This window comes from Barbus barbus (genome assembly GCF_936440315.1).
Source record: "Barbus barbus genome assembly, chromosome: 36".
Classification (NCBI taxonomy): domain Eukaryota; kingdom Metazoa; phylum Chordata; class Actinopteri; order Cypriniformes; family Cyprinidae; genus Barbus; species Barbus barbus.
Window position 1 is genome coordinate 13,065,567 of NC_136714.1, and position 17,059 is coordinate 13,082,625.

At 36.3% G+C, this 17,059-nt stretch overlaps 1 protein-coding gene across 1 annotated transcript in view; it reads left to right on the forward strand.

Moving 5' to 3' along the window:
* The window catches only part of LOC306855581 (glutamate receptor 1-like), a gene marked incomplete at both ends in the record, with an annotated part of 68,941 nt that overhangs the window by 48,477 nt on the left and 3,405 nt on the right, over positions 1-17,059 (forward strand). The window contains 3 exons of the mRNA XM_079394345.1: positions 10,101-10,299; positions 11,037-11,284; positions 12,994-13,108. Of these exons, the coding sequence (XP_079250471.1) occupies positions 10,101-10,299; positions 11,037-11,284; positions 12,994-13,108 (562 nt within the window). The remainder of the gene's footprint in view (positions 1-10,100; positions 10,300-11,036; positions 11,285-12,993; positions 13,109-17,059) is intronic.

Consider the following 17,059-nt stretch of genomic DNA (forward strand, 5'->3'; position numbering starts at 1 on the left):
CAACGTCATTGCGTATTACGTGACGTCACGAACGCGCATCACAGAACAGAGCAAGGCGAGCATTTGTGCTTATTTCAAAAATAAATAAAAAAGTTGAAGTTTTATAAGCACAAATGCTCGCCTTGCTCTGTTCTGTGATGCGCGTTCGTGACGTCACGTAATACGCAATGACGTTGAAAAGGTCACGGTTGACTTAGGCAGAAGTACCGAGTCAGTAGGCTTTTATACGCACACGAAATGGGCATTTCAAACAATAAACTGACACAAAGACATTTGAATATGTGTATATGGTCCTCCTTCCGCACATTTGTAAACACCGACTCGGTACTTCCGCCTAAGTCAACCGTGACCTTTTCAACGTCATTGCGTATTACGTGACGTCGCGAACGCGCATCACAGAACAGAGCAAGGCGAGCATTTGTACTTATAAAACTTCAACTTTTTTATTTATTTTTGAAATGACTGATCGTTTCGCTAGATAAGACCCTTATTCATCGTCTGGTATCGTTTAAAGCCCTTTGAAGCTGCACTGAAACTGTCATTTGGACCTTGAACCGTTTGGGTCCCAATGAAGTCCATTTTATGGAGAAATGTTTTCATCAAAAACCTTAATTTCTTTTCGACTGAAGAAAGAAAGACATGGACATCTTGGATGACATGGGGGTGAGTAAATTATCAGCAAAAGTTTTTTTTTAAAAGTGAACTAATCCTTTAACAACTACTAACTATTAATAAAACCGCAAATTAGTAGTTTGAGGCAAAACCGAGAATTGGACCTTAAAATAAAATGTGACCTTATATAATATAATAATCATTTAAAACTTTATTGTTGTTGTCTTTACCATTATAGTTATGCAAAATAGTTTTGTGATTTAAATGGTTGCAAACATATATTTATATTTGTTTTAGGCTGTATAATTCTTAAGATACACATTTAAAACCTTATTTGATTCCATCCTATCTCTTTGACTGCAATGACTGACGCTTGTTCACACAATTTTTTGTCGTTAGCATTAGTCATGAGGGAAGTGTAACTATAGGTTAGACTAGTGCTGACACCCCTGATAGGGTTCTCTAGCCTCATTATGTGCAGATTGGCCTTGAGCCTCTGGGTGTGCTGGCTCCTCTGCTAGTGTTTGACATTTTGGTTGGACATGTATATCCTTGGCTTGAGGGAAGCAAGCAACACACTCAAATTAGATTACACTGCCAGAGAGCGTTTCATGACAGATGTGATTGTCTGTGCCAGAGCACTCATGACAGTGTTTCTGCATGCTAGCTGAGGACTTCCGTGGAAAACTCCATCACCTCTCCCCTTTGAGCTAAAGGAGGAATGCTGAAGTTCTGGGCAGACGTGAGGCTGTTACGAAATCATTAGAAAGTCCTTGATAGCGCTCAGTGTGTGAGGGAGGTCAGTTTGTTTTCATGGTTGTTAAGTCCTAGATTGAAATGACATGGTGCTGAATCATCATGTTCTTTTTACCTAAGGCCTTCAGACAGTGATAGGGAAGCACGTCTGGTCTTTCATGGCATCCAAGAGTGTATTTTATAGAGGCCCTTTTTTTTTTTTTTGATAAATTTTGTTAAATGATAAGGATTACAGATTTTTAATCCTTAAGAATTATAAAACATAATAATAGTAGCTAAATCATTAGGCTACAATAAAACTACTTAATATACAATAATATAAAACTTATTTATTAAGCAGTTTTTTCTTAATCTAAATGGTTAATATAATAATTATAATTATAATTATAATTTTTATATAATAATAATTATATATAGCAACCATTTAGATCAAGAAATAACTGTTTAATAAATATAACATATATAATTAATAATTGAATAATTTATATTATATATATTATATTGATTATTTCATATAATGTTTCTTGTTGTTGTTATGATTATTATTATTAATGCCATTTATATTTATTCAACAGTTGTCTCTTTATCATCTCATCTAAATTGTTGATGTATTGTATTGTATTGCCTATCTGTTAAGTTAAAAATTCTGGCCCATTGCTTATCTGAGAACAAATGGCTGTAAAAAGTAGATATGCAAATGATGCATTAAATCACTAATAAAGTTACTTTAATTGTGAACAGGCGGTCATATTAGAAGGTGCACAGGCAGATGATGGTTATTTTTTCTGTAAAACAAGGCAAAAATAGTGATTAAGAAAATGAATTTATACAGCTTTGAGCATGAGTTCTTGTGTTGGTGGGCAGTTATATCTTTAATACTTTGAACTTCTTCATATTCCCTCGAGATGTTACATAAAGGTACTTTTTGGATTGTGAGGCTATTTGTCAGCCATTTCAGAAACCACTCTTTTAAAAAAGTGTTTTGGTAATGAGGATTGTGTGGGCCAGACAGAAGACACCAGACTGCTTACAGTATTTATCTCTGACAGGAAACTTGTTTGTCCTCGACAAATGTCAGAGCTGCCACTCAGAGCTCTGACTGTTCACATTGTTATTCACTCCAGCTCATCTGTGCCATTGCTTCATAAAACTCTGTTACCTCATCTAGCCTCACTGATTCTCTGATTAGTTTCTGATGAGGTGCTTATGAAGGGATTTCATTAATTCATTATTTCTTACAAAGGTGCTAAAAACAAAGTCTCTTTGACATCTCTCGAGACAGATAGCAAATAGAGAAGCTACTGTAAGCACGCGGGCAATCAAAGCAATTAACTAGGTTTGAGCTATGCCGTAATCTGAAGTAAGGAGGAGATGGCACAGATGATTAGCAAGCCGCAAAATGTGAACAGAGAATTACTGAAGCACAGCAGCCTGACATGACTCTGATGCTATATAAATTAATAACTCCACGATTGCTGCTCTTCTTTTAGTGGTTCACCCAGAAGTAAGAATTGCAGACTGTTTACTATGCATGTAATTCACTATCACGTCCACTAACATCAACACTGTAGCATTTCATAGCACATTTGAGTGTTGCAGCAGCTAGGCTACGTGAACCGTGTGCTTATGTGACCTATCTTTTTAGATTGTGACTGCTAAAAGCCACCTGTTAGTAGAAACTGTCCGTGTTCATCTGCATAAATTCTTTATTTGAGACATTCATCTTGATCACTGTAGCATTAATTGGGTTATTCATTCATTAATGTGATTTATTTCTCTGTTCTGCATCATTGAATCTTACATTATTTGAAGTAAAGGTAAAGTAACACACCTGTTGAAATACAAACAGGAAGTACTAGTTCTATCTATGCGCCGCAGATGTGTACAGTGTAAATTGGGGGTTATCCAAGCATTAATGGAAAGGATAGCCCCTTATATTTTTTAACTGCCACGCCTGAGGGTATTGTACATTAAACAATGATCATGTGACTTTTCCGTATGCCAGGTGACCTGTAAATGTGCAAAAAAACTTTCCATTGCAGTTTTTTTAAATATTCCTTTTTTGAATTGCCTGAAAAACAACCTCATGTGAGCGTAAAACTTTTCATTGGGCGTATTTTCAATTAGCAATTTCAATTTGAAGGGCAATGGAAACTCCGCTATAGTTCTGTCTATCGTTGTGTCTGTCTGTCATTCTGTCTGTCTGTGGCCCTGTCTGTCTATCTGATGTTCTCTATATTATTCTGCCTATCTGTCTACTGTACTTTCTGTGTTACTGTCTGTCTGTTGTTTTGTTAGTATATCATGCTGTCAGTCTATCATTCTGTCTTTAGACATGTCTGTCTGTTGATCAGTCTGTCGCTCTGTCATCCTGTCTGTCGTTCTCTCTATCATTCTGTTTGTTCTGTTTGTCTGCATGTCGTTCTGTCTATCATTCTGTTAGTCTATCGTTCTGTCTGTTGTTTTGTCTTTAATACTGTCTATCATTCTATCTGTCGTCCTGTCTATCATTCTGTTGTTTTGTCTATCATTCTGTCTGTAATCCTGTCTGTTGTTCTCTCTATCCTTCTGTTTGTCTGTCTGTCATCCTGGCTATCTTTCTGTATGTTGTTTTGTCTGTCTATCATTCTATCTGCCATTCTATCATTTTGTCTGTCGTCCTCTGTTATTTCTGTCTTTCTATCATTTTGTCTGTCGTCCTCTGTTATTTCTGTCTTTCTATCATTCTATCTGTCTATCGTTCTGTCTGCCTATGATTCTGTCTATCTGTCTTTCTATCATCATGTCTGTCTATCGTTTTATTTGTCTTTCTGTTTGTCATCGTGTATGTCATGCTGTCTTTCATTATGTCTGTCTATTGCTGTGTCTGTCTGTCCTGTCCGTCTGTCATTTTGTCTGTCTACTGTACTTTCTGGGTAACATTCTGTCTGTCGTTTTGTTTGTATATTGTGCTGTGTATCTGTCATTCATGTCTGTAGTCATGTCTGTCTGTAGTCATGTCTGTCTGTCGCTCTGTCATTCTCTCTGTCATTCTCTCTATCATTCTGTCTATCATTCTGTTAGTCTATTGTTCTGTTTGTTGTCTGGTCTGTCTATCATTCTCTGTCTTTTTATCTATCTATCTATCATTCTGTCTGTAATCTTTAATTGTGTATATACTGTATTGATATTTATATATTACATTTTATTTAATCAGAGCACATGGCAACTTTTGTAATCAGAGTAAAAGCTGGATGCCTTTTAGTCTAAATGTAGGTACAACATCTACCAGCAGGAGCTAACTTTGCTACGCTAACCAGCCAAATCTTGACACCTTAGAAATTAAGTGAAAATGTAAGTTATTTTAGCCATAGGTGTTTTCAGCAGTAAAACCCAATTACGGTAGACAGAATGACCTCCACTGAACTATTACTATGAAGAGTGCTCGCATGAGGAACGGTGTAGATGTGACTCCTAGGAAAGCTGTCGCATAAAGCCCAGATTAATTGTCCAATGATTTAAATTGGCCTGGAGGCCAAAGATCTGTCTGTTCACACCTGCTGAAGAATAATCCAAGTGTGCTCCAGGATATGAGCATGTAGACACAATGAGTGTGTGACTGAGAAACAGAGCGAGTAGTAACCCTGAGGAAGCGATACATGTTGTGAGCCTTAGGAGCATTATTTGAGATGTGTAGTGTGCTTTTTTTGTGTCTCTGTGTGTGTTTGTGCGGGGTCAGACCATCAGGCTCTGCAGCGAGCATGACAGTTCAACCCAGGCACCGTGGTGCCCCCTTCCTCCCACAGGCGTCCGACTGTCACTTCAACTTTGTCCAGATTCCCTTTCCTCCGTACAAAAATACTCTCCCGTTTACAAACACTTCCATACGCAATGACACCAGCAGGTCACGTACACATTAAGTTTAGGTCACACATTTAGGTCAGAAGCACATTAGTGTAATTTCACAATACAAACACCCATGCATAGAAGCCTGGAGGGAAGTCTCTGTTGGGCCTTTCCCACTGTCGAGGTGACCTTGCCATCCCGAGTGTTTGGAAATGTTCTGCAGTGTTTAACAGAACTGTGACACCAGAGACGATCAGCATGTCACAACGTTCCCAACAGCCGGCGTCCGAGTTTCTGTAATGGAACAGACATTTTGCAGCATTACAATGTGGAACGACACGGATACTTTTATTTTTAGTTTGTTACAGCTCTGTTGTGAGTCGTCGTGTCTCCATGGAGATGTTATTGAGGGTGTTTGAAAGAATGTTCGTCCGTGAGAACCTTTTGCTTTGCTTTCAGTGTAAGTGACCCATATTATACGGATTAGTTTGATAATTCATTTGGAGTGTTCATTAGGGGATTTGCACTGCCGGTATTCCTCTAATGTATAAGCTGTTTGTGTTCAAATTCTTGTGAATCTGTAATGGTGTGCGGTGGTCTCAAATGAGGAGGCAAAGTTCTCAAAGGTGTTTTTATCAAATGTAAATTCATTCAAATAAACTTTAAATAAATATTACTTTATTAGAAAACGAAAAATTTCTATTTTTACATTTACAATGTAATCAATATTCTGTTTATTAAAGCCAAGTATGAATTTCATGAAGTGTTTTTAAGCATTTTACATTTATTCCAATATAATAACTTAAAGCAGTAACAATTTAAACAATATATTTTATTTGTGAACTTTATTTTAGCTGTTCTTTTTAATAGTTAACTTTTAACAGTCAACTATTTTTGAATTTTTAAAAAAAATCAGTCGTCAAATCTCTGTAAATATTGGTCACTGACAAGGATATTTACTTTAAATTTCACCAAACTGATTGCTCACTAAAAACTCCCACAGATCATGTTTTCAGGACATTTCAAGTCTTATTTTGATGTAACAAAGTGGTTATATCTAAGTTTGTGAGTTACTTTTTAAAATTAGTTTTCCCATTAACGCCATTATATTGTTCATTCAGGCTGATTCATAAATGCGGACCATGCACGAACACCAAAAAGTGGGATTTATAACATGAACCGATCACAGCCGAACACAACATATCCAATCATATCGCAAATGTAGGCATTGCCTCCTCTCACATGACTCTGCCTCATTCATTCTCAGTTACCCCCCCCAACCCAACGCTTTAATGGCGTCTGTTAAAACTCAATGGGCTCAGGGGAGGTGAGATAGACTCCCGCTGTAACTTTACCTCTTTACCTGCTGGTATGGATGTTGTACAGTGTTGTTTAGAACAACAATGTTTTACTAATATTAATGTTACACTTTTTAATGTTATATTTTGTAATATTGGCATTGTTTATATATATATATATATATATATATATATATATATATATATATATATATATATATATATACAGGTCCTTCTCAAAAAATTTGCATATTGTGATAAAGTTCATTATTTTCTGTAATGTACTGATAAACATTAGACTTTCATATATTTTAGATTCATTACAACACAACTGAAGTAGTTCAAGCCTTTTATTGTTTTAATATTGATGATTTTGGCATACAGCTCATGAAAACCCAAAATTCCTATCTCAAAAAATTAGCATATCATGAAAAGGTTCTCTAAACGAGCTATTAACCTAATCATCTGAATCAACTAATTAACTCTAAACACCTGCAAAAGATTCCTGAGGCTTTTAAAAACTCCCAGCCTGGTTCATTACTCAAAACCGCAATCATGGGTAAGACTGCCGACCTGACTGCTGTCCAGAAGGCCATCATTGACACCCTCAAGCAAGAGGGTAAGACACAGAAAGAAATTTCTGAACGAATAGGCTGTTCCCAGAGTGCTGTATCAAGGCACCTCAGTGGGAAGTCTGTGGGAAGGAAAAAGTGTGGCAGAAAATGCAGCACAACGAGAAGAGGTGACCGGACCCTGAGGAAGATTGTGGAGAAGGACCGATTCCAGACCTTGGGGGACCTGCGGAAGCAGTGGACTGAGTCTGGAGTAGAAACATCCAGAGCCACCGTGTACAGGCGTGTGCAGGAAATGGGCTACAGGTGCCGCATTCCCCAGGTCAAGCCATTTTTGAACCAGAAACAGTGGCAGAAGCGCCTGACCTGGGCTACAGAGAAGCAGCACTGGACTGTTGCTCAGTGGTCCAAAGTACTTTTTTCGGATGAAAGCAAATTTTGCATGTCATTCGGAAATCAAGGTGCCAGAGTCTGGAGGAAGACTGGGGAGAGGGAAATGCCAAAATGCCTGAAGTCCAGTGTCAAGTACCCACAGTCAGTGATGCTGGTGTTGGTCCACTGTGTTTTATCAAGGGCAGGGTCAATGCAGCTAGCTATCAGGAGATTTTGGAGCACTTCATGCTTCCATCTGCTGAAAAACTTTATGGAGATGAAGATTTCATTTTTCAGCACGACCTGGCACCTGCTCACAGTGCCAAAACCACTGGTAAATGGTTTACTGACCATGGTATTACTGTGCTCAATTGGCCTGCCAACTCTCCTGACCTGAACCCCATAGAGAATCTGTGGGATATTGTGAAGAGAAAGTTGAGAGACGCAAGACCCAACACTCTGGATGAGCTTAAGGCCGCTATCGAAGCATCCTGGGCCTCCATAACACCTCAGCAGTGCCACAGGCTGATTGCCTCCATGCCACGCCGCATTGAAGCAGTCATTTCTGCAAAAGGATTCCCGACCAAGTATTGAGTGCATAACTGAACATAATTATTTGAAGGTTGCCTTTTTTTGTATTAAAAACACTTTTCTTTTATTGGTCGGATGAAATATGCTAATTTTTTGAGATAGGAATTTTGGGTTTTCATGAGCTGTATGCCAAAATCATTAATATTAAAACAATAAAAGGCTTGAACTACTTCAGTTGTGTTGTAATGAATCTAAAATATATGAAAGTCTAATGTTTATCAGTACATTACAGAAAATAATGAACTTTATCACAATATGCTAATTTTTTGAGAAGGACCTGTGTGTATATATATATATATATATGTATGTATGTATGTATGTATGTGTATGTGTGTGTAAATGTGTTTTACCTAAATCCACAAAGAACACGGAGACAAGAATTGATTGCGGTGATAATTTTTTGTTTGCAATCACACTACTGACTTTGATGGTTATAAAGGTAGACGTACCTCACAAAACAGCTGCATTCGTCTGTTTGACAGAGTGAATGGAAGTCAACTTCGTATCACACTTCTTACAGCTGAGCGGACATGGGAAAATAGGGAGACGGGGCAGGTGAGAGAGACAAGGAAGATAAGCAGTGTACAACAGAATGAGAGAGACAGTTTGATGTAAGGTAGGCAGTGTGTTGAGGGAGGTTTGTACTTTACTGTCGTTTTCCTCTTTTTCATTTATTTGCGTTATTTCTCTTGAGCTACTGTAAGAGATGTAAGACACTTCACTTGTATTCTGAGCATACCAGACTTTTTATTTATCCCCCCCAACCCAAGTAATTTTTTTTTTATGTGCTCTTGACATGATAAAGACTGTGTGTGAAATAATTGAAGTAGATTGTAGTTCTGTTAATGGCGTTTAAGTTGACAATAGTACATAATATAGACTTTTATTAGTAGCATGAACTATAATTTCTGTTCTGGATCTATAACATTCAATATCTAACATGTATTAACATTCCAACAATGTTCCAACAACTTCCCCTTTATTTTGCTTCCATATAAAAATTCAAAGTGGTTTATTGGCCCCTTTAATATAACTGATAATATCATTGGAAGCTGTGAAGAGAATATATTTCCCTTGAAAGTGAAAAAGGGTGTAATTGTGCGCAGCATGTATTGGAAAGTAGAACTTTAGTGCAAGCTCGGCAGAACAGGATCTTTGATTTAAATTTAAGACTTTCATTCAAAGGGAACAGTGAAGAACTTCTTACATTTTTGAGGCACTGAGATCAATAGACATGTATTGAGAAGTCACAGATCAAACAAGGCCATGTCTTCTGGACAAAAACATGCAGGGTTATGCCTTAATTTTATTATTATTTACACAAGCAAGTTCATTTTGCCTTACAGCTTCAGGGAGGCATTTTCTTTCCATACGTTTCATTTACTCAGTTGCTGACTTGTGCATTACTTGAATCCATGAGAACAAGCTGTTTTCTCAATTTAAATCACTTTTGATGTTGATGTTATTGCACCATTGAATATATATCCAAAAAGAAAAATAACAATCTGAATTTCTATGGCGTGTTTTTAAAATACTGGGAATCCTTCTTGCATACTGGAAGCTCTCTCAAACTGCTTGTAATTTCTGAAATGTGGCTTTAAAAAAATATGGATATTTTCCCAGTATGTGTGTGTATAACTGTTGCGTATTCCATTCTAATGCATCCAGCAGCTCTTTTAAGGAAAGCAACACAATTTTAAAAATGTTTATTGTAACCGCAGCAGTCCTCCAGTCTTTCATTAAGCTCATATAAGATGATGTTTCATACATTTTGATGAGACAGTTCTGATGATAATTAAATTCTGCCATACAGAGGCTGAAAATGACTTTGCTTTTGTTTAAATCCTGATCAGGATCTGATTTATAACTAGATCAGCCATTAAGAAGCCCTTTCTTCATCATATATGCCTGCTGATAAAGTAATTAATTTATTAATTAATCGTTCTCTTTCTACTTTCTGCACAGCTAGAAATGAAAACCATATTAAAAATGGGACTCTTCATTATGAGTCTAATTTGATAGAGATCGCTATAATATGTCAGGCTGTTAACCACCGGTGTACTTTTTTCCACAGATCTCTCTCTGGTCGTATAGTTGGAGGTGTGTGGTGGTTCTTCACTCTGATTATCATATCCTCCTACACAGCCAACCTGGCTGCCTTCCTCACCGTGGAAAGGATGGTGTCCCCCATTGAGAGTGCCGAGGATCTGGCTAAGCAGACAGAGATTGCCTATGGGACACTTGATGGAGGATCCACCAAAGAGTTCTTCAGGGTAAGAGGGAAGTACTTTACTATAATCTCAATCTGTGCAAAAATGTTACTTTTATCAGTACCCTCATAGATTGTGCTTTAGCTTTGTACCTAAAACATGCATATTAGTACTTTAAGATACCAATATTAATTCAGCCTCAAGGTATTAATATGCACCCTTTATGAGTAGATAAGGTACAACGATGAGGGTACTACCCTGGTGAGAAGATGTTGTAGCTCTGAAGGTACAATTTTTGCATGTTTTATTTGTACATTCAGTATTCCAAGACAGAACTGGCCAAATTGAAGTTTAGAAAGGTGAAAACAGAAAAATAATTTAATTTCATTGTGAGGAAAAGTCAGAAACTGAAGTTGTTATTCAATGATAATTGTCACTGCGGTAGATCGAAAATTTGAAAATGTGGAAAATACAGTAAAAACAGTAATATTGTGAAATATTGTTACAATTTGAAATGAACTCTTTTCTATGTAAATATAATAAAAAAAATTGAACAGCCATTACTCTGGTCTTCAGTGTCACATGATCCTTCAGAAATCCTTCTAGTATACTGATTTGGTGCTCAAGAAACATTTCTTATTATTATCAATGTTGAAAACAGTTGTGCTGCTTAATACTTTTGTGAAAACTGTTATACATTTATTTCAGGATTCCTTTATTTAAATAGAATTCTTTTGTAACATTATAAATGTCTTCACTGTCACTTTTGATCAATCTGACTTCATTATATCCATCCTCAGAGATCGAAGATCGCCGTGTTTGAGAAGATGTGGTCCTACATGAAGTCTACAGAGCCTTCTGTATTTGTGAAGACGACAGATGAAGGTGTCGTGCGGGTGAGGAAGTCCAAAGGGAAGTATGCTTATCTGCTGGAGTCCACAATGAACGAGTACATTGAGCAGCGCAAACCATGTGACACCATGAAGGTGGGAGGAAACCTGGACTCAAAGGGCTATGGGGTAGCCACACCCAAAGGATCTGCCTTGAGGTACACCTGAGCCTCCTAATAGTTCAGAAATGTTTTCTATTTTGACAACAATTATGATTCATGAAAAGTCTGAGAGTTTACACTGGAGAGATGAGAGCATTAGACATACATACAGCTGAAGTTTGAAGGGATTATCCTGCATGTTAAACTGGGTCAGAAGATTTTAAGTATCCAAAAAACAAAATCAATTTAATGTCAAAAACGCACACTTCCACTTTAAAAGTAATATATGTATTAGGTTTTTTATATTTATTATTAAAAGATTTAAAAAAAAATTAATTGATGCATTATTAATGTTAAATTAAAGTTAAATTAGACTTTGTCTTTGTTAGAAAGTTCGAGCTTATTATTTTTCAAAGAAGCATCTCCTCTGTAACCTCTCATTTTGTGTTGACCGGAATTAGTTATGATTGTCTGTGTTTATGTTCTGTACCATCAGCTCTCATCAGCAAAATTTGTACTCTTGCATCTTATAATTCCATCATCAAGTCAAACATTTTTAATGTTTATGTGTAAATACTATGTCTCATTGTACTTTTGCATCACTACATCGACTAAATGCATTAAAGTACTTCTTTTCTTTATAACCTTTATACATGAATCAAAGAACACATCCTTGCAAATCATTCTGACCACAACGGCCCACAAAGCCCATTGTGTTTTTCTTTAAATGCTAAATCTGAATTGAATAAGAGATGTGTGTTTGTTCACAGACAAAGACACAAACTATAGGAGACTCCATTTAACAATATAAACACTATCGTTCCATCTATTTGATCAAAAATACAAAAAATAACAGTAATATTTTGAAATATCATTATAATTCGAAATAATTGTTTTCTATTTTAATGTGTTTTAAAATCTAATTTATTCTTGTGATGGCAAAACCAGATATTTAAAGGGAATTCTTTTAAACCGAACACAGTTTTTCACTTCTAGAAAACAGAGCAGTTACAGACTAGAGCTAATAAACGTGAATCAGAGGTTGACCATCGACTTTTTCCACCATCTTTCTTTCTCAAATCTCCGCTCATGTGCTCCATTTTAGATGTTGAGATGATCTTACCCATCATTATCCTTCCTGACATCCTTGTTGTCTTGTGTACCCTGCAGATTTCAGATTAATGTTCATGGATGAAGTCTGGCTTTGTTTTAGTCATCCATAAGCACACCGGCCTCTTTCTCCCCCAGTCTCGCGGGGTGCAGAAAGAAGTCAGGGATTTTACCGAGACAGATGCCGTCACAAGTGAGAATGGGCCATATTACGAACGCTGTGGGTTTGATTGCAGCGGTGGGATTCCCAAAATACGGAACGTGCAGTGTCCTTCGACCGCAACCACGGCGTAATAGATTATCCAGAGCTAATCTACAGAAATATTGACTTAATCTGGGAATCCTCTTAAACCCTTTGTCACAGCGTAAAATCCAGAGCATTGCTAATTCGTCCTGTTTCCTCGCTCACAATCCGGGTCTTGCTTGGTAAAATCTCTCATAATTTGGTCACAGTACATTTTTTTAGACTTTAGCGCAACACAAGACAACTAATGTTACATCAACAAGCCCAGCAGAGCCAGGCACACAGTCAGATCAGTTTTATGTTCTGTTCACTTCTTCTACGACTTAATAGACTCACTTTTATTTGACACAACCTCTGCCTCGCCGTATCATATCACCAATGCTGACCCAGCTTATTTTATTATCATTTCAAGAAACCCAGTAAACCTGGCAGTGTTAAAACTGAACGAGCAGGGCCTGTTGGACAAATTGAAAAACAAATGGTGGTACGACAAGGGAGAGTGTGGCAGCGGAGGAGGTGATTCCAAGGTCAGCCCCAATATGAGCTATCCGGCGGGTAACCACCAGCTTGGGGGGGTAACTGGCAACTTCAGTTAACAAACACCTCGGCTGCCATTGTACGCTAATTGAAAATATTCCAACCTGAAGTGGTTTATTTAATGCGATTGGGACGTTTAAATGATTGGCGGTCAATTATAACCTTGTCGTTTAAGCATCAAACTCAAAACTGTGCAAATCCGAGTGTTTCCGATCTCTTGCCGGTTACCCAAAGTGATATAGTAATACACATCTTGCCGTAGGGAGAAAGGTCACAAAGCTAGATGGAGTATTAATGCATATCACTTTGGCAGTGACAGTTTTCAAACTCTGTGACTGTGCTGTTCTTTCTTTTTTTTTTTCCTGTTTTTCTTTCCTTTTCTATTTATCTGTAGACATTTAGAACACATCAAAATGTAATTATGGGTGTATGTTTGCTTAAATGCTGAATAACATAAGATAACATGGGTAATGTTATTTATGTTATTTTCCTGGTTGAAGAATCCCTGTAAACCTAGCGGTGTTGAAACTCAATGAGCAAGCCGTCTTAGACAAACTGAAAAACAAATGGTGGTACGATAAGGGGGAGTGTGGAAGCAAGGACTCCGCCAGAAAGGTCAGTTCACTCATTGGTCCTTTCCCTCACTTAGAGATCCAGCTTTAGCGCTTTACTAAAGGCCCTGTCCTCTTCTCTCTCAGACACGCGCCACAGCCAACGCTCTGTCTCCAATCTGCCATTTACCCAGAGACTTGTGCGCTCTGTCATCATGTTGCTGTCTGGCCCTTATTACTTCCCACATTACAAAATAGACGTGATGCTTGTGGTGTATTTATAGAAATAGGCAGTGTTTTTTTTTTTTTTTCACTCACTTCAGTGCTTCTGCATGGGCACTTGGTTCTTCGCTTGCCGCTTTTACAAATTATTGAGCTTTTCTCGCTCGTTAGTTCTCATTCACTGCGTTCGTACGTATTTGTGCATAAAACTTGAGTGCAAACCTCTTCAATCATAAATCATGCATTCATCAATAAGTTCACAAACTTATGGATTCAACTGTTATTATATGTGACCCTGGACCACAAAACCAGTCATAAGGGTAAATTTTTCAAAATTGAAATTTATACATCATCTGAAATCTGAGTAAATAAGCTTTGCATTGATGTATGGTTTGTTAGGATAGGCCAAGAAACAACTATTTCAATATCTGTAATCTGAGGCTGCAAAAAAATTAAAATACTGAGAAAATTGCCTTTAAAGTTGTCCAAATGAAGATCTTAGCAATGCATATTACTAATAAAAAATTAAGTTTTGATATATTTACGGTAGGGAATTTACAAAATATCTTAATGGAATGTGATCTTTACTTAATATCCTAAGGATTTTTGGCATAAAAGAAAAATAGATAATTTTGACCCATACAATGTATTTTTGGCTTTTGCTACAAATATACCCCAGCGACTTAATTCTGGTTTTGTGGTCCAGGGTCACATGTATTATATTATATTATATAATACTGTGACCCTTTATTATATATTATATTTTACTATATAAATGTGTGTGTGTGTGTATACACTTTTTGGTAACACTTTACTTAAAGCCTTTATATATAATGCATTATAAAAGTAGTTTTAATGCATTAATTATGCCTTGTAATGCACCTTTGGTATATCATATAAAAGTATCAATAATGTACATTGTAATGCATTATATCTCTTCATAAATACAACCAAATGCATTATAAGGTTTGTTTGTCGTGTTTAATTTAGTATACTTTCTAAAGGTGTAACAACAAATAGATAAGTATTATAATTTATTAAAACTGTGATTACAATTATTCATGAGATCCTGAAATGCATGATTAGGTGCATTTATAAGGCATAATTAATGCATTAAAAATACTTTTATAATGCATTGTACATAAATGCTGTGAGTAAAGTGTCACCTACTTTTTATAAACAAAAAATGTATTTAAATGTGTGCATTCAGAAAGTATATAAAAGTCTATTAAAATTCAGTGTGTTGTGATGTAATTGTTTTAACCCTTGTGCATCAATAAAAAAAAGTTACACTTAGGTCCATAGTGGACAAAAATGTCCATGTCATAAAAATTGGAAGCTTGGGAGCACAGAGTTCTCATTTTAAAGAAGACCCATGGCAGATTATTGTTGAAGTAAAAAAAGTTTAAAAAGTGAAACCAAAAAAAAGTTAAACAGGTTTAAGTTTATGAAAATGATTTATGAACAATATTTTATATTTTATTTTATGAATATTTTATATATGAAACATGTTGAACTCTAAACCTGCTAGAAAATCAAAGGCATAGGCTTTTCTAAACGAGTTGTGTTCCAAATTTGAGGTTGATATCTCAAAAAATGAGCTTTCATTAAAATGTTGTTTGGGCACAGTACCAAATTTTCCCCATGAGATGCCAGCAAAACTCCGCTGGTGCACACAGTGGTAAGATTTGTGATTTGCAGTAGAGTTTCTCTCTCTGAATTTTTACAAGAACGCACACACACACAATTTGTTTTTATGACACCCATACAAACCACACTCTGACATCTATACCAACACACCCACACAATTATAGCTGCATTATTTTCCAATTGGCTCTATAATACGCAGAAGCAGAAAACAGGAATAAAGCAAGTATTTGCTTTATAGACCCTTTATAGACCAAACCTGAAAAAATGGCACCATCTGGTAATTTTTTTTATTTTGAAGCCTTGCCAACAGAATGAAAGCCTATTAACAAAAATGGCATAATTTTACAGTTAAACGGCACTGCGATTAAAAATAGCAGTTTTAATGGGTTTCAATGGGGACATTTTTGTCCAAAAGGTGCTGAGTGGTTCACTTTTTTGTACCTAGTTTAAAATAGATTTATTAAAGGAAATGAGGGTGGAATATTAAATTCCAATAAAAATACACACCTGAGCCAAAATTTATGCAGTTAGCATTAACACAGGCAAAATGATAAAAAAATAAAAAATAAAAATGTCCATAAGGTTGCACAAGGGTTAAATCATCACCACAGTTGGATTTAATCATTATATTTTCACATCCTTCCTGTTTAGAGTACACCAAGTATATTTATTTTTATATTTTAAATACATCTTAGCAGTTACATCTGTTTTAAACCATTAATACGATATATTAATACACAAATGGAGGATAATGAGTATTAACCTATAGTGAAAAAAACGTTAGTGTTAAATAGTAGCTAAATTGTCTTACATTACACCAGAATACTATAATTATAGTTTTGAATTATGCTAATTTCAGATGCATATTAACTACATTCAATTAGTCCGGTAAATTTATACATGATTTTATAGAAGTAAAAAGGAAAGAGAGATTCCCACCTTGCATTCTGGGTGATTTTTATCAACTCGTTTTATGGACAATGCATTTGTATACATATAAAATCAATATAATTTCAAAAATGAAAACAAACCAGTATGAAAATATGAGTAGTAGTTGTTAAGTGTTATTTTCTCCTCATGGTATCAGCTTTCTCCTAAACTCCTCCTCATAACAACAGCGACATAAAACCTAGAGCCATCCATCTATCTCAGCATGAGTAAATGGCAGTCTGGAGAGAAAAGTGTTGCCATGAAATGCCTTCTAACTGGATTGATTTTCCCCTTAAGAGTCCCTCTGTCCAAAGACAATGTGCATGGCAATGGATGAGACCTCAATATGGTCGCCAAACAGATGCATGTCATTGACTCCCACCACCCCTGACATGACGTCTCTGCCACCAGAGACAGAGAGAGATGCCAAAGGCTCTCAGTTATGACCTTTGGACGAGAAACCTTAAAACACAGAATCAAGAAATTTGATAAACAAGACATGCATGGTTAAATACAGTGGTGGCCAAAATAATTAGAGCACTAGTATTTTCACCAGCTAAAAAATGGTTTTAAGTCAGTTATTTCTCT